Below are 22,409 nucleotides of genomic sequence, written 5' to 3'. Positions count from 1 at the left end.
GAGAATAAGGCTCAAGAAATAGAAGCCAATAAAGAAGAAACGCAAAAAAAACTTAAAGAAATGCAGGAGAACTTGAGTCAAGAGGCAGAAGTCATGAAAGAGGAAACACAAAAATCTCTTAAAGAATTACACGAAAACACAAACAAATGATGGAACTGAGCAAAACCATCCTGGATCTGAAAACAGAAGTAGAAACAACTAAGAAATCACAAAAGGAGACAACTTTGGAGATAGAAAACCTTGAGAAGAAATCAGGGGCCTTAGATGCAAATATAAACAACAGAATACAAGAGATGGAAGAAAGAATTTCAGATGCCGAAGATACCATAGAAACCATTGAATCAACAGTCAAAGAAAATGCAAAATGCAAAAAGCTTGTATCCCAGAACATCCAGGAAATCCAGGATACAATGAGAAGACCAAACCTAAGGATTATAGGTATAGATGAGAGTGAAGATTTACAACTGAACGGGCCAGCAAATATCTTTAGCAAAATTATGGAAGAAAACATTCCCAACTTAAAGAGAGAGATGCCTATGAATATACAAGAAGCCTACAGAACTCCAAACAGACTGGATCTGAGCAGAAATACCACTCACCACATAATAATTAAAACCCCAAATGCACTAAACAAAGAAAGAATATTAAAGGCAGCAAAGGAAAAAAGCCAAGTAACATATAAAGGAAGACCTATCAGAATCACACCAGACTTCTCACCAGAGACCATGAAAGCTAGAAGATCCTGGGCAGATCTCATGCAGACTCTAAGAGAACACAAATGTCAGCCAAGACTACTATACCCAGCAAAACTCTCAATCACAATAGATGGAGAAACCAAGACATTCCATGACAAAACCAAATTTACACAATATCTTTCTACAAACCCAGCTCTGCAAAGAATAATAGGAGGAAAACTCCAATACAAGGAGGGAAACTACACCCTGGAAAAAGTAAGATAGTAACCTTCCTTCATCAAACCCAAAAGAAGATAATCACGAAAATATAAAAATAACATCAAAAATGACAGGAAGTAATAATCTCTATTCCTTAATATCTCTTAACATCAATGGACTCAATTACCCAATAAAAAGACATAGACTAACAGACTGGATAAGGAAACAGGACCTTACATTTTGCTGCATACAGGAAACACACGTAAATGTCAAAGACAAAAACTACCTTAGAGTAAAAGGCTGGAAGACAATTTTACAAGCCAATGGTCTCGGGAAACCAGCTGGAGTAGCCATTCTAATATCAGATAAAATTGACTTTCAACCTAAAGTCATCAAAAGAGACACTGAGGGACACTTCTTGCTGGCCAAAGGAAAAATCCACCAAGAAGAACTTTCAATTCTGAACATCTATGCTCCAAATGCAAGGGCACCCTCATTCGTAAAAGAAACTTTACTAAAGCTCAAAGCACACATTGCACTTAACACAATAATTGTGGGAGACTTCAACACTCCACTCTCCTCAATGGACCTATCAGGAAAACAGAAACTAAACAGGGACACAGTAAATCTAATTGAAGCTTTGGACCAATTGGATTTGATTGATATTTATACATTTCACCCTAAAGCAAAAGAATATACCTTTTTCTCAGCACCTCATGGTACCTTCTCCAAAATCGACCATATAATTGGTCACAAGACAGACCTCAACAAATACAAGATCGAACTAATCCCATGCCTCCTAACAGATCACTATGGTGTAAGAGTGGTTTTCAATAGCAACAAAAACAACAGAAATCACACACACATGAAGGCTGAACAATACTCTACTCAATGACACCTTGGCCAAAGAAGAAATAAAGAAAGAAATCAGAGACTTTTTAGAATTTAATGAAAATGGAGGCACAACATACCCAAATCTTTGGGACACAATGAAAGCAGTGCTAAGAGGAAAACTCATAGCCCTGAGTGCCTCCAAAACGAAAATGGAGAGAGCATACACTAGCAGCTTAACGACACACCTGAAAGCCCTGGAACAAAAAGAAGCTATTTCACCCAGGAGGAGTAGAAGACAGGAAATCATCAAACTCAGGGCTGAAATCAATCAAGTGGAAACAAAGAGAACCATACAAAGAATCAACGAGTCCAGGAGCTGGTTCTTTGAGAAAATCAACAAGATAGATAAACCCTTAGCCAGACTGACCAAAGGGCACAGAGAAAGTATCCAAATTAACAAAATTAGAAATGAAAAGGGAGATATTACAACAGAAACTGAGGAAATCCAAAAAATCATAAGATCCTACTACAAAAGCCTATACTCAACACAACTGGAGAATCTGGAGGAAATGGACAATTTCCTAGACAGATATCATATACCAAAATTAAATCAGGACCAAATAGATCATCTAAACAGTCCCATAACCCCTAAAGAAATAGAAGGGGTCATAGAAAGTATTCCAATCAAAAAAATCACAGGACCAGATGGTTTCAGTGCAGAATTCTATCAGACCTTCAAAGAAGAGTTAACACCAATACTCTTCAAACTACTCCACAAAACAGAAACAGAAGGAACCCTACCAAATTCCTTCTATGAAGCCACAATTACGCTGATACCAAAACCACACAAAGATCCAAAAAAGAAAGAAAACTTCAGACCAATCTCCCTTATGAACATCGATGCAAAAATACTCAATAAAATTCTTGCCAACAGAATCCAAGAACACATCAAAATGTTAATCCACCATGATCAAGTAGGCTTTATCCCAGGGATGCAGGGTAGGTTTAATATACGGAAATTTATCAATGCAATCCACTACATAATCAAACTCAAAGAAAAAAACCACATGGTCATTTCATTGGATGCTGAAAAAGCATTTGACAAAATTCAGCATCCTTTCATGCTTAAAGTCTTGGAAAGAACAGGAATTCAAGGCCCATACCTAAACATAGTAAAAGCAATATACAGCAAACCGGTAGCCAGCATCAGACTAAATGGAGAGAAACTTGAAGCAATCCTACTAAAATCAGGGACTAGACAGGGCTGCCCCCTTTCTCCTTATCTTTTCAATATTGTACTTGAGGTCCTAGCTCGGGCAATTCGAGAACATAAGGAGGTCAAAGGGATATAAATTAGAAAGGAAGAAGTCAAACTATCATTATTTGCAGATGACATGATAATCTACCTAAGTGACCCAAAAAACTCCACTAGAGAACTCACTCCTACAGCTGATAAACAACTTCAGCAAAGTAGCAGGTTATAAAATCAACTCAAGGAAATCAGTGGCCTTCCTATACTCAAAGGATAAGCAGGCTGAGAAAGAAATTAGGGAACTGACACCCTTCACAATAGCCACAAACAGTAATAAAGTACCTTGGGGTGGCTCTTACCAAACCTGTGAAAGATCTGTATGACAAGAACTTCAAGACTCTGAAGAAGGAAATGGAAGAAGACCTCAAAAAATGAAAAAACGTCCCATGCTCATGGATCGGCAGGATCAATATAGTTAAAATGGCCATTTTGCCAAAAGCAATATACAGATTCAATGCAATACCCATCAAAATCCCAACTCAATTCTTCCCAGAGTTAGAAAGAGCAATTATCAAATTCATCTGGAATAACAAAAAACCCAGGATAGCTAAAACTATTCTCAGCAACAAAAGAAATTCTGGGGGAATCAGTATCCCTGACCTCAGGCAATACTACAGAGCAATAGTTGTAAAAACTGCATGGTATTGGTACAGTGACAGGCAGGCCGATCAATGGAACAGGATTGAAGATCCAGAAATGAACCCACACACCTATGCCCACTTGATCCTCGACAAAGGGGCTGAAAACATCCTATGGAAAAAAGATAGCCTTTTCAACAAATGGTGCTGGTTCAACTGGAGGTCAACATGCAGAAGAATGCGAATTGATCCATCCTTGACTCCTTGTACTAAGCTCAACTCCAAATGGATCAAGGACCTCCACATAAAGCCAGACACTCTGAAGCTAATAGAAAAGAAACTGGGGAAGACCCTTGAGGACATCGGTACAGGGAGAAAGTTTCTGAACAGAACACCAATAGCATATGCTCTAAGATCAAGAATTGACAAATGAGACCTCATAAAATTACAAAGTTTCTGTAAGGCAAAGGACACCATCAAAAGGACAAATCAGCAACCAACAAATTGGGAAAAGATCTTCACCAAGCCTACATCAGATAGAGAGCTAATATCCAATATATATAAAGAACTCAAGAAGTTAGACTCCAGAAAACCAAACAACCTTATTAAAAAATGGGGTACAGAGTTAAACAAAGAATTCTCACCTGAAGAACTTTGGATGATGTAGAAACATCTTTAAAAATGCTCAACTTTATTAGTCATTAGGGAAATGTAAATCAAACAACCCTGAGATTTCACCTTACACCAGTCAGAATGGCTAAGATTAAAAATTCAGGAGACAGCAGGTGTTGACAAGGATGTGGAGAAAGAGGAACACTCCTCCACTGCTGGTGGGGTTGCAAATTGGTACAACCACTCTGGAAATCAGTCTGGCGGTTCCTCCGAAAACTGGGCACTTCACTTCCAGAAGATCCTGCTATACCACTCCTGGGCATATACTCAAAAGATTCCCCAGCATGTAATAAGTATACATGTTCCACTATGTTCATAGCAGCCCTATTTATAATTGCCAGAAGTTGGAAAGAACGCAGGTATGCCTCAACAGAAGAGTGGATGCAAAAAATGTGGTATATATACACAACGGAGTACTATTCAGCCATTAGAAACAATGAATTCATGAAATTCTTAGGCAAATGGATGGAGGTGGAGATCATCATACTACGTGAGGTAACCCAGACTCAAAAGGTGAATCATGGTATGCACTCACTAATAAGTGGATATTAACCTAGAAAACTGGAATACCCAAAACATAATCCACACATCAAATGAGGTACAAGAAGAAAGGAGGAGTGGCACCTTGTTCTGGAAAGACTCAGTGAAGCAGTATAGAGCAAAATCAGAACAGGGAAGTGGGAAGGGTTGGGTGGGGAAACAGGGGGAGGGAAGGGGACTGATGGGACTTTCAGTGATTGGTGGTCCAGAAAAGGGGAAATCATTTGAAATTTAAATAAATATATCAATAAATTAAAAAAAAAGAAAACTAAGGGCAAAAAAAAGAATAAAAAGAAAAAAGAAATACGGGGGAACATGAATAAGCTAGTAACCTGTAAAATGAAAACACAAAAATCACTTAAAGGAATTCAGGAGAATAAGCCTCAAGAGATAGAAGCCAAGAAAGAAGAAACACACACACACACACACACACACACACACACACACATACAAACCTTAAAGAAATGCAGGAGAAAGTGAGTCAAACAGCAGAAGTAATGAAAGAGGAAACCAAAAATTCTCTTAAAGAATTACAGGAAAACACAAACATGCAAGTGAAGGAGCTAAGCAAAACCATCCAGGATCTAAAATCAGAAGTAGAAACAACTAAGAAATCACAAAGGGAGATAACTTTGGAGATAGAAAACCTTGGGAAGAAATCAGGGGCCATAGAGGCAAATATCAACAACAGAATACAAAAGATGGAAGAAATAATCTCAGATGCCAAAGATACCATAGAAACCATTGACTCAACAGTCAAAGAAAATGCAAAATGCAAAAAGCTTGTATCCCAGAACATCAGGAAATCCAGGACACAATAAGACCAAACCAAAGGATTATAGGTACAGATGAGAGTGAAGATTTACAACTGAAAGGGCCAGCAAATATCTTCAACACAATTGTGGAAGAAAACATTCCCAACTTAAAGAGAGAGATGCCCATAAATATACAAGAAGTCTACAGAACTCCAAACAGACTGGACTTACCTCTCATCACATAATAATCAAAACCACAAATGTACTAAACAAAGAAAGAATATTAAAGGCAGCAAAGGAAAAAAGCCAAGTAACATATAAAGGAAGACTTATCAGAATCACACCAGACTTCTCACCAGAGACCATGAAAGCCAGAAGATCCTGGGCAGATCTCATGCAGACTCTAAGAGAACACAAATGTCAGCCAAGACTACTATACCCAGCAAAACTCTCAATCACAATAGATGGAGAAAACAAAATATTCCATGACAAAACCAAATTTACACAATATCTTTCTACAAACCCAGCTCTGCAAAGAATAATAGGAGGAAAACTCCAATACAAGGAGGGAAACAACACCCTGGAAAAAGCAAGATAGTTACCTTCTTTCATCAAACCCGAAAGAAGATAACTACTCAAATATAAAAATAACATTGAAAATGACAGGAAGTAATAATCACTATTCCTTAATATCTCTTCACGTCAATGGACTCAACTCCCCAATAAGAAGACATAGACTAACAGACTGGATAAGGAAACAGGACCCTACATTTTGCTGCATACAGGAAACACACCTCAATGTCAAAGACAAAAACTACCTTAGAGTAAAAGTCTGGAAGACAATTTTACAAGCCAATGGTCTCAGGAAATGAGCTGGAGTAGCCATTCTAATATAAGATAAAATTGACTTTCAACCTAAAGTCATCAAAAGAGATACAGAAGGACACTTCTTGCTCGTCAAAGGAAAAATCCACAAAGAAGAACTTTCAAGTCTGAAAATCTATGCACCAAATGCAAGGGCACCCTCATTTGTGAAGGAAACTTTACTAAAGCTCAAAGCACACATTGCACCTAACACAATAATTGTTGGTGACTTCAACACTCCACTCTCCTCAATGGACTGAGCAGGAAAACAGAAACTAAACAGGGACACAATAAAACTAATTGAAGCTTTGGACCAATTGGACTTGACTGATATTTATACAACATTTCACCTTAAAACAAAAGAATATACTGTTTTCTCAGCACCTCATGGTACCTTCTCCAAAATCGACCATGTAATTGAGCACAAGACAGACCCCAACAAATATAAAAAGATCGAACAAATACATGCCTCCTATCGGGTCACTATGATGTAAGAGTGGTGTTCAATGGCAAAAAAACGACAGAAAGCCCACATACACATGGAGGCTGAACAATAATCTACTCAATGACACCTTGGCCAAAGAAGAAATAAAGAAAGAAATCAGAGACTTTTAGAATTTAATGAAAATGAAGGCACAACATACCCAAATCTTTGGGACACAATGAAAGCAGTGCTAAGAGGAAAACTCATAGCCCTGAGTGCCTCCAAAAAGAAAATGGAGAGTGCATACACTAGCAACTTAACAACATACCTGAAAGCCCTTGGAACAAAAAGAAGCCAATTCACTCAGGAGGAGTAGAAAACAGGGAATCATCAAACCCAGGGCTGAAATCAGTCAAGTGGAAACAAAGAGAACCATACAAAGAATCAATGAATCCAGGAGCTGGTCATTTGAGAAAATCAACAAGATAGATAAACCCTTAGCCAGACTGACCAAAGGGCACAGAGAAAGTATCCAAATTAACAAAATTAGAAATGAAAAGGGAGATACAACAACAAAAACTGAGGAAATTCAAAAAATCATCAGATCCTACTACAAAAGACTTTACTCAACACAACTGGAGAATCTGGAGGAAATGGACAATTTCCTTGACAGATACCAAATACCAAAATTAAATCAGGACCAAATAGATCATCTAAACAGTCCCATAACCCCTAAAGAAATAGAAGGGGTCATAGAAAACCTTCCAACCAAATAAGCACAGGACCAGACGGCTTCAGTGCAGAATTCTATCAGACCTTCAAAGAAGACCTAACACCAATACTCTTCAAACTATTCAACAAAATAGAAACAGAAGGAACACTACCCAATTCCTTCTATGAAGCCACAATTATGCTGATACCAAAACCACACAAAGATACAACAAAGAAAGAGAACTTCAGACCAGTTTCCCTTATGAACATTGATGCAAAAATATTCAATAAAATTCTTGCCAACCGAATCCAAGAACACATCAAAACGATCATTCACCATGATCAAGTAGGCTTTATCCTGGGAATGCAGGATTGGTTCAATATATGGAAATCCATCAATGCAATCCACTACATAAACAAACTCAAAGAAAAAAACCACATGGTCATTTCATTGGATGCTGAAAAGGCATTTGACAAAATTCAGGATCCTTTTATGCTTAAAGTCTTGGAAAGAACAGGAATTCAAGGCCCATACATAAACATACTAAAAGCAATATACAGCAAACCGGTAGCCAGCATCAAACTAAATGGAGAGAAACTTGAAGCAATCCCACTAAAATCAGGGACTAGACATGGCTGCACCCTTTCTCCTTATCTTTTCAATATTGTACATGAGGTACTAGCTCGGGCAATTCGAGAACATAAGGAGGTCAAAGGGATGCAAATTGGAAAGGAAGAAGTCAAACTATCATTATTTGCAGATGATATGATAGTCTACCTAAGTGACCCAAAAAACTCGGCGAGAGAAATTTTACAGCTGATAAAGAACTTCAGCAAAGTGGCTAGTTATATAATCAACTCAAGCAAATTAGTAGCCTTCCTATATTCAAAGGATAAGCAGGCTGAGAAAGAAATTAGGGAACTGACACCCTTCACAATAGCCACAAACAGTATAAAGTACCTTGGGGTGACTCTTACCAAACCTGTGAAAGATCTGTATGACAAGAACTTCAAGAGTCTGAAGAAGGAAATGGAAGAAGACCTCAAAAAATGGAAAAACCTCCCATGCTCATGGATCGGCAGGATTAATATAGTTAAAATAGCCATTTTGCCAAAACCAATATAGAAATTCAACGCAATACCCATCAAAATCCCAACTCAATTCTTCATAGAGTTAGAAAGAGCAATTCTCAAATTCATCTGGAATAACTAAAAACCCAGGATAGCTAAAACTATTCTCAACAACAACAAAAAAATTTGGGAGGAATCAGTATCCCTGACCTCAAGCAATACTACAGAGCAATAGTGTTAAAAACTGCATGGTATTGGTACAGTGACAGACAGGTAGATCAATGCAACAGGATTAAAGATCCAGAAATGAACCCACACACCTATGGCCACTTGATCCTCGACAACGGGCTGAAAATATCCAATGGAAAAAAGATAGCCTTTTCAACAAATGGTGCTGATTCAACTGGAGGTCAGCATGCAGAAGAATGCAAATTTATCCATCCTTGTCTCCTTGTACTAAGCTCAACTCCAAATGGATCAAGGACCTACACATAAAGCCAGACACTCTGAAGCTAATAGAAAGAAACTGGGGAAGACCCTTGAGGACATCGGTACAGGGGGAAAGTTTCTGAACAGAACACCAATAGCGTATGCTCTAAGATCAAGAATTGACAAATGGGACCTTATAAAATTACAAAGTTTCTGTAAGGCAAAGGACACCATCAAAAGGACAAATCAACAATCATCAAATTGGGAAAAGATCTTCACCAACCCTACATCAGATAGAGGGCTAATATCCAATATATACAAAGAACTCAAGAAGTTAGACCCCCCAGAAAACCAAATAACCCTATTAAAAAATGGGGTACAGAGTTAAACAAAGAATTCTCACCTGAAGAACTTCGGATGGCAGAGAAACATCTTAAAAAATGCTCAACTTCATAAGTCATCAGGGAAATGCTAATCAAAACAACTCTGAGATTTCACCTTACACCAGTCAGAATGGCTAAGATTAAAAACTCAGGAGACAGCAGGTGTTGGTGAGGATGTGGAGAAAGAGGAACACTCCTCCACTGCTGGTGCGGTTGGAAATTGGTACAACCACTCTGGAAATCAGTCTGGCAGTTTCTCAGAAAACTGGGCACTTCATTTCCAAAAGATCATGCTATACCACTCCTGGGCATATACCCAGAGGATTCCCCAGCATATAATAAGGATATATGCTCCACTATGTTCATAGCAGCCCTATTTTTAATAGCCAGAAGCTGGAAAGAACCCAGGTATCCCTCAACAGAAGAATGGATGCAAAAAATGTATATATACACAATGGAGTACTATTCAGCCATTAGAAACAATGAATTCACGAAATTCTTAGGCAAATGGATGGAGTGGAGAACATCATACTAAGTGAGGTAACCCAGTCTCAAAAGATCAATCATGGTATGCACTCACTAATAAGTGGATATTAGCCTGGAAAACTGGAATACCCAAAACATAATCCACACATCAAATGAGGTACAAGAAGAAAGGAGGTGTGGCCCCTGGTTCTGGAAAGACTCAGTGTAGCAGTATGAGGCAAAACCAAAACAAGGAAGTGAGAAGGGGTGGGTGGGAGAATAGGGGGAGGGAAGGGGGCTTATGTGACTTTCAGGGAGTAGGGGACCAGAAAAGGGGAAATCATTTGAAATGTAAATAAAATATATATCAAATGAAATTAAAGAAAAGAAAGAAAAAAGAAAGAAAAAGACTTCAGGGTGGCACTGCAGGCTCCTCCCCTGCCAGGCACCAGAAGACTTGTGCAAGTGCCTCACAGTGTCCTCACTAGGCTGCCCCAGAGCCATCTCCTTGGGCATTGTCTCCTGCCTCACAAATAACAAAAGATCCTGGAAAAGTTGGAGAAGATATATTCAATATCCAGATCAGGAGATTGACAGACTAGGAAATGCGCAATTTTGAGGATGAGTAAATGTGTCCCATTTGTTCCAGTATCTTTGAAGATCCCTGTGAACTACCATGCTCTCATACATTTTGTAGGAACTGTTTAGAAAATATTCTCCAGGAATCTGAAACTTTTATATATGCACACCTCTGCAAATTCCACTCAAGTGTACTAACTTCAGAAGTATTATTGAAATTGCTTCGACTGGCATAGAATCCTTACCTGTAAATTTTGCATTAAGAACAATTATTGAAAAGTACCAGCAAGAAGACCACTCAGATGTTGTCACCTGCCCTGAACATTATAGGCAACCATTAAATGTTAATTGTCTACTACATAAAAAATTGGTTTGTGGCCATTGTCTTTCTGTAAGCCAACATCATGGCCATCCTATAGTAGACCTTCAAAGTGCCTATCTTAAAGAAAAGAATATACCTCAGAAGCTGTTTAAACACTTAACTGACACACACTGGATAGATATCACTTGCCTTATTGAAAAGCTTGAAGAACAGAAATGTCATTCTGAGAAAATAGTTCAAGGGAATAAGGAAGTTGTTCTTCAGTATTGTAATGAGCTTACTGATAGATTAGAACAGAAAAAAATATTTTGTGGCAGCTCTTTGGAAAAGATTATTAATCAAGATGGAAAGATGATTAATCAAGAATGCACTCCACAGTTTGAAAGAATGAAAGAGATAAGGGAACAACAGCTTGAGTTAATGACCATGACAACATATTTACAAAATGAATCTCCACTTAAATTTCTTGAAAAATTGATGATTGTCTACCCATCTGTGCAGTTATTGAAACAGAGACTACTTCCTAAGACCCAGCCTGTTGAAACTTATCAAGTAAGCAATGTATTAAGAGTGGAGCAGAACAGAAATTGGACATATTAAGAAAGCTGTCATTCCAAAAAGGAGAATTTCTTCAAAAAGAACACCATGTTCTTGGTCTGATAAGCATGAAAATATAAAAATGTTAAACATTGATATAATTTCACTCATTTCAGTGATACTAATGTTGATACTCTTTTTCAACCATCATATAAAAACCTTATTAAATGAAAACACTTCAATATGTTTCTCTGAAGTCTTTCTTTTTACCAAAGTTTACCTAAGAACTTATATGACTTTAAAAAGACAGTGTGTTACTCTTTATATTTGTTAAAGTAATTTATGTGGAAAACAGTTTCTCATTGAAAACCTAAAATTTCCAGGCTTGTGTCGGCTTATTCTGAACAGCAAAGGCTAACCATTGATCGCTAGATGGAAAAGTCAGGGTGGCATAAGAGCACATAAACTTTACATCTGTTACAACAGATACAGAGTAGTATGATAAACTTCCCATGGACGGGTAGAATGCTGTCATAAAAGAGACATTATCTGAAAGATGAGTAAAATCAAATTAGAAAATGACAACTTTTGGGTCAAATATTAATAATACTTTACCCCATTTTTATTGGCTTGTTAGGCAATATTTTATTCTGATTAACATGCATTTTTTTAGCTGTTATATGCTACAGTAGTTAACTTTGCAGTTCTTTGTATATATAGATATAAGATTTTTTTAAGATGACAAGATCCTTGAGGTCCATGAGCCTATTTTGATATAACTTGAAGATTTTCAATATATAGATGGAGATAATATATAAGTTGATTTAAAAATCCAGGCAAGGATTGTTTAAAAACATCATTTTGGTCAATCTTTTTTTTTAATTTATTGATATATTTATTTATATTTCAAATGATTTCCCCTTTTCTGGACCCCCACTCCCCGAAAGTCCCATCAGTCCCCTTCCCTCCCCCTGTTTTCCCACCCAACCCTTCCCAGTTCCCTGTTCTGATTTTGCTCTATACTGCTTCACTGAGTCTTTTCAGAACAAGGGGCCACTCCTCCATTCTTCTTGTACCTCATTTGATGTGTGGATTATGTTTTGGGTATTCCAGGTTAATATCCACTTATAAGTGAGTGCATACCATGATTCACCTTTTGAGTCTGGGTTACCTCACTTATTATGATGTTCTCTAGCTCCATCCATTTGCCTAAGAATTTCATGAATTCATTGTTTTTAATGGATGAATAGTACTCCATTGTGTAGATATACCACATTTGGTCAATCTTATTAATAGATTTAGAAGCATTCATCCCAAGTAGTACTGCAGGCTACTTTTGGATAAATCAACTCTTTCTAGTAAACTGAGTTTAATTCAGCCTTGATATCAGGGAGGTCTAAAACCCCACCAATCAAAAGGTTCTAGTGCCTGGTCTCTGCCTGGACTGCTGACTCTAGCAGCACAAAGCAAACCAAGTACATATTTTGATTTTGTAGTGTTTTAGTGTTGATTTTAAAGGAAAACTATATGAAACATGTACATTAAGACAATTGTATTGATATGATTCATTTAATAGATTTGGTATCATCTAAGCTATATTCCTCATAAAATGGTCTCACCCTGTAGCACAAGTACTGGGATTACAAGTATGAGCTGCTTCTGTATCTGTTAAGTTTTGAAAGAGGTTATTAAGTCAGAACCTTTAATTTTGCTCCCTTGTCATTGACTACCATAATGCATGGAGTAGAACTTTGGTTCAATGCCATTGAAACCTCCAACACAATGTTTTCCAGAAACCCCAAATAAGGTGCTCTTGAATCACCACCTCTGGGGACCTTATTTCAAATAAAAGCTCTGTTTAAAGTCAGATAAATTCTGACAAGGATTATCACTAAGTCATTAGGTCCACTTACCAGGCTCAGATTTTATCTAGCACAGTAACAAAATGAGGCCATTTTGAAGATGTAATTAACAAAGGTGAAGTGAAATAATGTTCAGTTTCTAAGAGATACATGTCATTTTGTGAGTGCTATGTTTTAATATAAATATTAGGAAATGAAGAACATTAGTGAAGACATTTGTCAATGGGTTACTAACCTCTTTATAGAGACTAGGAAACAAATGACTTGCCAGTGTCAGCAGGTGGGAGAGCTCATTGTTATGCTTAAAAAAACTTAAATAGGCTAATTGATGTAACTAACTGAAACTTTTATTTCAATCTAAGAAAACATATGCCCAGTGTTACCTTGTAGGCTTGATAATTTTAAGTATACAAATATTTTTGTCTTCTGATGTACAGTTTTATTTTTTTGCCAGGAAGTTGAGTTTATACAACTTAAAAGTAGATATATTTGGAAATTCTGGGCTTAATGCATAACAACATATTTTAATAAATGATATTTTACTGAAAAAAAGACTTCAGATTTCACTGTTGATAAAATGATGCCCACACATATGCCTATAGAATCATTGGTGTTGAGGATATAGAAGGGAGGATAACAGTGGTTAGCAGAAGGTGAACTTATCTCTGGAAAAATGTCTCTTTAAAGAAAATAAGGTATTAGAGCAGGATGTCTGAGGCTTTCCATGTGTGTGCATGCTCAAATGTAACTATGTACCTAAGTATACAAATGTTCTGCCCAAATACTTCTTACATTCATATACACACAAGCCAGAAACAAAAACATTCTAGGAAAAGTCAATTCAATTATTTTAGCAAGTACACACAATTTAGATACATAGAGCCACATAAATTTTGTGGTATTTCAATAACAATATAACTAATAATAATATGAGACCTAAGTGTTTCTCTTTAAGAATTTCTCCAGTGAATTTTTTACTTGCTTATTCCTCAAACTGTAGATAATTGGGTTGAGTACAGGAATTATGACAGTGTAAAATACAGAGTCCATCATATCCTGATCATCTACTTGTGGAGATGCAGGACGCACATACATGAAGAGAAGAGAGCCATAGTACAAAGACACAGAGAGGAGATGGGCTCCACAGGTAGAGAAGGCTTTCTTTATGCTTTTGATAGACTTCTGCTTTAGGATTGAAAGTAGAACAAGTGTGTAAGAGATAAGAATAGTCAAAATACTGAATACCTGAATGGAGCCAGAGAAAATAAAAAGCATCAAGTAATTGAGAGAAGTGTCATTACAGGAAATCTTTAACAATGGCATAATATCACAATAAAAGTGATTTATTATGTTAGAATCACAGAAAGTTAGTCTGAATAAAAAACATTCATGGAGCAAAACATGAATGAATCCACCTAAAAAGGACAATGTCAAAAGACGCACACAGAGTCTATTTGTCATGATCACTGGGTAGAGTAAAGGTTTGCATATGGCTACATAGCGATCATAGGCCATTGCTGCCAAGAGAAAACATTCTGTGGTTGCACTGATTCCAAATGAAAAAAACTGTATCATGCATTCAGAGAAAGAGATCAGTTTACCCTTGGCAAAAAAGTCTAGCAGCATCCTAGGTGTCACTGTGGATGATAAACAAGTATCCACAAAAGCTAAACTCCCAAGAAATAAGTACATAGGGATGTGAAGGTGGGGGTCATTCCAGATGAGAGTGATCAGACCCAGGTTGCCCACAATGGTGATGAGATAGATGAGCAGGAAGAACAGGAACAGGGGGATTTTCCACTGGGGCAGATGACGGAGTCCTGTGAGAACAAATTCTGTCAGCAGCGTTGTATTCTCTATTCCCATGTCCTCACTGGATGTCCCTGAAATGAAAGGCAGTGAAAGTCACACATCATTCACTCTGTGTTTAGAAGGTGAATTTCTCAATTGTGTAATTTAAATGTAGTCGTATAATTATAAGAATGTCCTTTTGTTTTATCTAGTGGTATGATTCTCAATGGAAACTATACTTGAGATTGATAAATGATATAGGTTCATGATCCAAATTCTAACTGTGAATATACCAACAGATTCATATGAAAATATGTCATCCAACATGTGTAAAATATGTGGAAGTCTCATTTGTCTGGATTGAAAATTTCATATCTAAGTTGAATGTTATCAGTCTGAAGAAAAGATGTTTTATTTACCTGAATTATAGTGTAGACAGAAATGTATATTCTCAACCAACTGAAATTATAGTGACTAACTTGCAGGTGAATATTAAGATTAATTAGTCCCTGAAAAATGCTTCAAAATTCGTTCTAAAGTTATTATACAATAGTACATCAAAACAGGTTTCTGGGAAGGGAAACTTGAAGCAACTGTATTAGAAATCCATACTGTACTCAGAGACATCCAAGCAGAGTATATATCAGGATCTCTGGGAATATTTGTGTGAAACGTAATTTAGAAATTGATGCATTAGTATAAACAGGGCCTAAGAGTCTACCTTTAAAAAACATCCCCAAATGGCTTTAAATTGTAAAAAATTGAAGATATATGTGTTAGGACACTCCTGGTAATTAGACGGAAGAATGGTAAATCATAAAATATTCACAATATAGACCTACTACTAGGCAGTGATGTATGTTATGATAACTAGATGTTCACTGAAAAAGTAAAAAATAAATATCTGTGATCTTAGTATTGAGTCTTTTAAACTTAAGCTTGAGTAATTAGGTGCATTAGTCTGCCATTTTTACCATCAAAAGTAGAGTTGGTCTACTAAAGCTTGAAAATATCATGCAAAGTTTGGCCTTGTTGGACATCAAAGGAAGGAGAAGCCCTTGATCCTGAGAAAGTTCCATGCCCCAACGTAGGAGAATGCCAGGACTAGGAAGCAGAAGTGGGTGGATTGGTGAGCAGGGGGAGGAGTGATGTGATGGGTGGGGGGTTCTGAGAGGAAGCCAGGAAAGGTGAAAACATTTAAAATGTTAATAAAGAAAATATATTTAAAAAAAAAGAAAAAGAAAAAGCAGAATAACATGTGACCTGGTTCCTCCCTCTTGTGCAGTGAATCACTCCATTCCCCCCAGAATTTCTATGTTAGAACCAATTTTATTTCTTATGAAATATTTCTTGTTGTAAGAAAGAACCTATGTTATTCCAGTGAAAATACACAAATATGCCCTGGGCAGAACATAAATGGATCGCTAAGGTTTTAATCTTTAAGGAAGAAAAGGTAACAGGAGTAAAAAGCTTAAGTGCAATAGACTACAGATCCCTGCATGTTGACATGTAAGGATTTTTAATGGCTTTGGTGAAAAGTTTTCTGCACATGATAGAACCGATGTTGGAAAAGAGAAGAAATACGAGAAAATATGAAGAAAATGGGGTAAAAGAATGGTAAAAATAGTCTAAGAAATGTGGAGGACAGTTATCATTTGTCAATAACAAATATGTCAAGGCTGTAGAGAGCTTTCAACTAAGGATAAACAAGTCAGATTACAAGAAGAGAACACTATGGTGAGGATAAGAACAAGGAAGATAAGCAAAATTGAATACATACATACACACATATATGCATATATATATGCATACATACATGCATATATACATACATATAGAAAAGGAAATTTAATGTAATTACCCTGCAGTAAAGAGAGCACAAAATCCTAACCAGACACCTTAAACCAGCAAATAAAAACTATAGTACTGTGAAAGGTTACTTCTCTTTTGCTTGTTTGCCACTAAGAAGACCCTCCCATTCCACCTTAACCTAGCATCAAAGCCTATACCTGTTACTCTTGGCTACCCTGCAGAACCTCATAACAAGATCCTATTTTGCATAAATCACATACCTAAGTCACATACCATGGAGAAATCAATTAAATACTAACTGTATGAGATCTTAGACATCACGATGCTAAAACTTAAAACATTATTAAAGCACCATTAAAGAGAATAATTGAAGTTATTTTGATTATTCAAATTTAACAAACTTATTATGATGTCCCTGCATAGTCTCGCATGTTTTCAAAAACTAAAATGGGAAAGGCCAGTTGTAAATAAATATTTACTCCACTGACATTCTTTAGATATTTTACATACAATTGACTCAAATTTAATAATAATGTTAAAATATGCCAATAATGCTTTGTTGTTTTTATTTAAATCTAGCTGTAGGAATCCAAAGCTAAAATAACTATAATGGAATAAAAAGGATTGTTGAATATTTACAGAAAGCATGATGGATATTATAGAACTCATTTCTCACTTACGCATATCTTGAAGGAAAACACTGAGATCATTAAAATGTGTTGGCCTTTCTAAATCAGAAAAGAACACAACATCACAGGAAGGCAATCATGTTTGTAGCAATTCTTTTCACAGTGAGGCATTTTGGAAATGTAACTACCACACAAATAGCACAAACATAATATTCTGTTTATATGAACTCCATCCTTCAACACAATAATCAAATTGTACCCTTGCTTTTCACAGAAGAGGATGTATTAGAGAATGAAAATTCCCATTTGGTTTAACTGTCCTCTAGAGAAGAAAGTAAGGGTTCTCTGCTTGGGCACCATGGATTTGGACCCCAATGAAATGTCCAAATTGGTCCCACAGAGTATCACAAACTTTAATATTATAAATGTATAAGGTTTTAAGTGTCTTGAATATTAACTATTGAAATTTCACTCTCAAAGGACTAAGCATGTAAGAGTGATTCTTCTTTACCTCCATTTCCATGCTTCTTGCACGCCCACACATCCATCTGGAGTCCACATCCAGTGGTCCAACTTAGTCTGGCCACTCGCCCTGCACCCCAAAGGGTCTGTTGTGGGCCTGACCTACTTACCACAACTCACAAGTTTCTTCTTCTCTATATCCCACCTCTCTATCCAGTCAGAAATCTCACAACTTTCTCCAGTATTAAGACTTGACATAGTATATCTGCCATGGCATCAGGTCACTTCTCTGTATCCAACAGCTACATCTAGCCATGGACTACATAACCTTCTCCAATGTCTATCCCAGTCACACTGTACCTGCCACCATCCTCTGGTCCCTTGTGTTACTAATATGAGATTGATCCTTTATTTTATATAAGCTCTTAATGCTGTAAACTTGCCTCTTAGAACCACTGTCTTAGGGTTTCTATTGCTTTCAAGAAACACCAGGACAACAGCAACTCTTACAAAGGAAGAGATTTAATTGGGAATGACTTACAGTTTCAGAGGTTTAGTCCATTACCATCATAGTGGGACATGGTGATGTGCAGGCAGACATGGTGCTATGGGAGAGGCTGAGAGTTCTTCAAATTGATGTGCAGGCAACAGAAGGAGGCTGTATGCCACTGGTCATAGCTTGAATATATATGACCTAAAAGCCACCTCCATTGCAGCACACTTCCTCCAACAAGGCCACATTGCCTAATAGTACTACTCTCGTTGGTCAAATATTCAAACATAGGAATATATGGGGACCACCTATTCAAATGATCACAATAGCATTTGTTGGGCCCATAGGTTTGGGCATGTTGTATCTTCATTTTCATTCAATTACAAAAATTGTTTTTAATATTCTCCTTGATTTCTTTTCTGATCCATTTTTAATTCAGTAGTGAGTATGGTTTCCACAAGTTGATATGTAGCTTTGATGTGTGTTGGTCAGATAAGATACAAGGTGGATTCAAATAGGATTTCAATGTTCTTATATCTGTTGAGACTTACTTGGTGTCCAAATTTCTTGTCAATATTAGATAACATTTTATGACATGCTGAGGAGAAAGTATGTTGTTTCATGTTTGAGTGAAATATTCTATAGATAGCTCCCAGGTCTAGTTTATCTATGGCATTATTTAACTGGAATTTCTGTTTAATTTTTGTCTGAATGACCAGTCTATTGACAAGAATGGGGTATTGAGCCGGGTGTAGTGGCGCACACCTATAATCCTAGCACTTGAGAGGCAGAGGCAGGCAGATTTCTGAGTTCGAGGCCAGCCTGGTCTACAGAGTGAGTTCCAGGACAGCCAGGACTATACAGAGAAACCCTGTCTTGAAAAACAAAAAACAAAAAACAAAAACAAAAAACAAAAAAAAAAAAAACCCAGAATGGGGTATTGAAGTCTCCCAGTACCCACTGTCTCTGTGTGATGATTATCATAGGATTTAAGTTTTAGTAATATTTCATTTATAAATATATATGTCCTGGTGTCTAGTGCATAAATGTTTATGATTGCAATATCACTTACAGCATGTTTTTTCTTTTAATGAATAGGTATTGTCCTTTCCTATCCCCTCTGTATAATTTCTGTTTAAGCTCTACTTAATCAAATATTAAAATTTCTACACCTGCTTGTTACTTGAGTCCATTTTCTTGAAATATTTTTCTATCCTTTTACCCTGATGTAAACATACATTCCTTGTGGTAAGGTGTGTTTTTTGAATGCAGAAGAAATATGGATATTTTTCTAATCTAATCTATTTGTGTCATTTTATTGGACAGTTGGTTGATACCATTAATATCAATGTGCAGTGTTTATTGATTTCTACTACCTCGTTGTTATGATGTGGGTCTTCTCCCCCTCTTTGATTATTTGTTTTATTTTCAATACCCCATTCTTTTTTTGTGTTATTTCTTTTATTTTGTGAGATTATTTCTTTTATTTTCTTGTTTAGAACTGGGTTAGAAGCTAGATATTGCATAAATTTGATTTTATCTTTAAATTTTTACTTTCTTTGTAGATTGTTACTGATAGTTTTTCTGGGTATAATAGTCTATATGGGCAACCATGATCTCTTGGTGTTTTAAAACATCCACACATCCCCTTCTGGCTTTTAAACCCCCAACTGAAAGGTCAGCTATTCATGGATCAACAGGATTAATATAGTTAAAATGGCCATCTTGCCAAAAGGAATCTACAGATTCAATGCAATCCCCATCAAAATCCAAACTCAGTTCTTTACAGAGTTAGAAAAAGCAATTCTCAAATTCATCTGGAATAACAAAAAACCCAGGATAGCTAAAACTATTCTCAACAACAAAAGAACTTTTGGGGGAATCAGTATCCCTGACTTCAAGCAATGCTACAGAGCAATAGTGTTAAAAACTGCATGGTATTGGCACAGTGACAGACAAGTGGACCAATGGAATAGAATTGAAAATCCAGAAATGAATCCACACACCTATGGTCACTTGATCTTCGACAAAGGAGCCAAAAACATCCAGTGGAAAAAAGATAGCCTTTTCAACAAATGGTGCTGGATCAATTGGAGGTCAGCATACAGAAGAATGGGAATTGATCCATTCTTATCTCCATGTACTAAACTTCATTCCAAGTGGATCAAGGACCTCCATGTAAAACCAGACACACTGAAACTAATAGAAAAGAAACTGGGGAAGAACCTTGAGGACATGGGCACGGGGGGGGGGGGGGGGGGGGAATTCCTGAACAGATCACCAATAGCTTATGCTCTAAGATCAAGAATTGACAAATGGGACCTCATCAAATTACAAAGTTTCTGTAAGGTAAAGGACACTGTTAAAAGGACAAAACAGCAACCATCAAATTGGGAAAGGATATTCACCAACTCTACATCTGATAGAGGGCTAATATCCAATATATACAAAGAACTCAAGAAGTTAGACCCCAGGGAACCAAATAACCCTATTAAAAAATGCGGTACAGATCTAAACAAAGAATTTTCATCTGAAGAAATTAGGATGGCCGAGAAGCACCTTAAGAAGTGCTCAACATCGGAAGCTGTAGAAGGAGAGAAGCCCCGCGGCCAAACTCGCTGTCTGCAGGGACACAAAAGGATCTCTAGGTACTGTAACACCCTGAGAAATAGATTTCTGGTGGTGCAAACTGCCAGGGGTCTGCCTGCACTCAGGAACTGAGCACATAGGCGACATTTGTCTGCCAGCCCACCAGGCTCAGGGCCCGTGTCCTGCCTAGGAAGCTGTAGAAGGAGAGAAACCCCGCAGCCATATTTGCTGTCTGCAGGGACACAAAAGGATCACTAGGTACTGTAACACCCTGAGCCTTAGATTTCTGGTGGTGCAAACTGCCAGGGGTCTGCCTGCACTCAGGAACTGAGCACATAGGCAGTTCATCTGCAAGCCAGTCCATCATAGGACCTGTGTCCTATGTGAGAATCAACAGAGGGAGTGACCCCCACCACAACTTCTTCCCTCCATAATAGAGCAGACAGAGAACACCTGGTTGACCTTGACAACCTAAGTATAGCATTGCTTGAGGCAAGATTGAGAAGGTCTTCAAAGGCACAAAAGAGGAAGCCAGCATATCAGTAATCTGTGCCAGAAGAAACCCAGTCATCCAGTGTTGCAGAAATAACCTTAAAGATCCACAGTAGGTTGAAGCTCTAGCCAGTGACAATAAGACCATCTAACTCCTGGGAGAACCAGATGGCTAAAGGCAAATGTAGGAACGTTACTAACAGAAACCAAGGCATTATGGCAGCATCTGAACCCAATTCTCCAAAATTAGCAAGTCCTGGATACCCCAACACACCAGAAAAACAAGATTTGGATTTAAAATCACTGGCCATGATGCTAGTACAGGAACACATGAAGGACATACTTAAGGAAATTCAGGAGAAAATGGATCAAAAATTAGAAGCCCTTACAAGGAAAACACAAAAATCATTGAAAGAAATTCAGGAGAATAAAAAAGCCAATAAGGAGGAAACACAAAAATCACTTAAAGAAATACAGGAGAACCTTGATCAACAGGCAGAAGTCATGAAAGAGGAAACACAAAAAATCGCTTAAAGAATTAGAGGAAAACACAAGCAAGCAAATGACAGAACTGAGCAAAAATTTCCAGGATCTAAAAACAGAAGTAGAAACAACTAAGAAAGCACAAAGGGAGACAACTTTGGAGATAGAAAACCTTGGGAAGAAATCAGGGACCATAGATGCAAATATCAACAACAGAATACAAGAGATAGAAGAAAGAATCTCAGATGCTGAAGATACCATAGAAACCATGGACTCAACAGTTAAAGAAAATGCAAAATGCAAAAAGCTTGTAACCCAAAATATCCAGGAAATCCAGGACACAATGAGAAAGCCAAATCTAAGGATCATAGGTATTGATGAGAGTGAAGATATACAACTTAAAGGGCCAGCAAATATCTTCAACAAA

The 22,409-nt window shown here is 37.2% G+C and overlaps 1 protein-coding gene and 1 pseudogene across 1 annotated transcript; one reads left to right on the top strand and one right to left on the bottom strand.

The window, feature by feature from the left end:
• The first annotated feature begins 10,536 nt into the window (after positions 1-10,536).
• Positions 10,537-11,735, top strand: LOC127666329 (tripartite motif-containing protein 59-like; annotated as a pseudogene).
• Positions 11,736-14,167: 2,432 nt separating this feature from the next.
• LOC127665970 (olfactory receptor 187-like) lies at positions 14,168-15,097 on the bottom strand. Its single transcript, XM_052158602.1, has one exon. The coding sequence runs from the start codon at positions 15,095-15,097 to the stop codon at positions 14,168-14,170; it is 930 nt and encodes a 309-aa protein (XP_052014562.1).
• Positions 15,098-22,409: the final 7,312 nt, after the last annotated feature.

Source organism: Apodemus sylvaticus, chromosome 15 (genome assembly GCF_947179515.1).
Source record: "Apodemus sylvaticus chromosome 15, mApoSyl1.1, whole genome shotgun sequence".
Classification (NCBI taxonomy): Eukaryota; Metazoa; Chordata; class Mammalia; order Rodentia; family Muridae; genus Apodemus; species Apodemus sylvaticus.
This window is presented reverse-complemented; position numbering and strand designations above follow the sequence as displayed.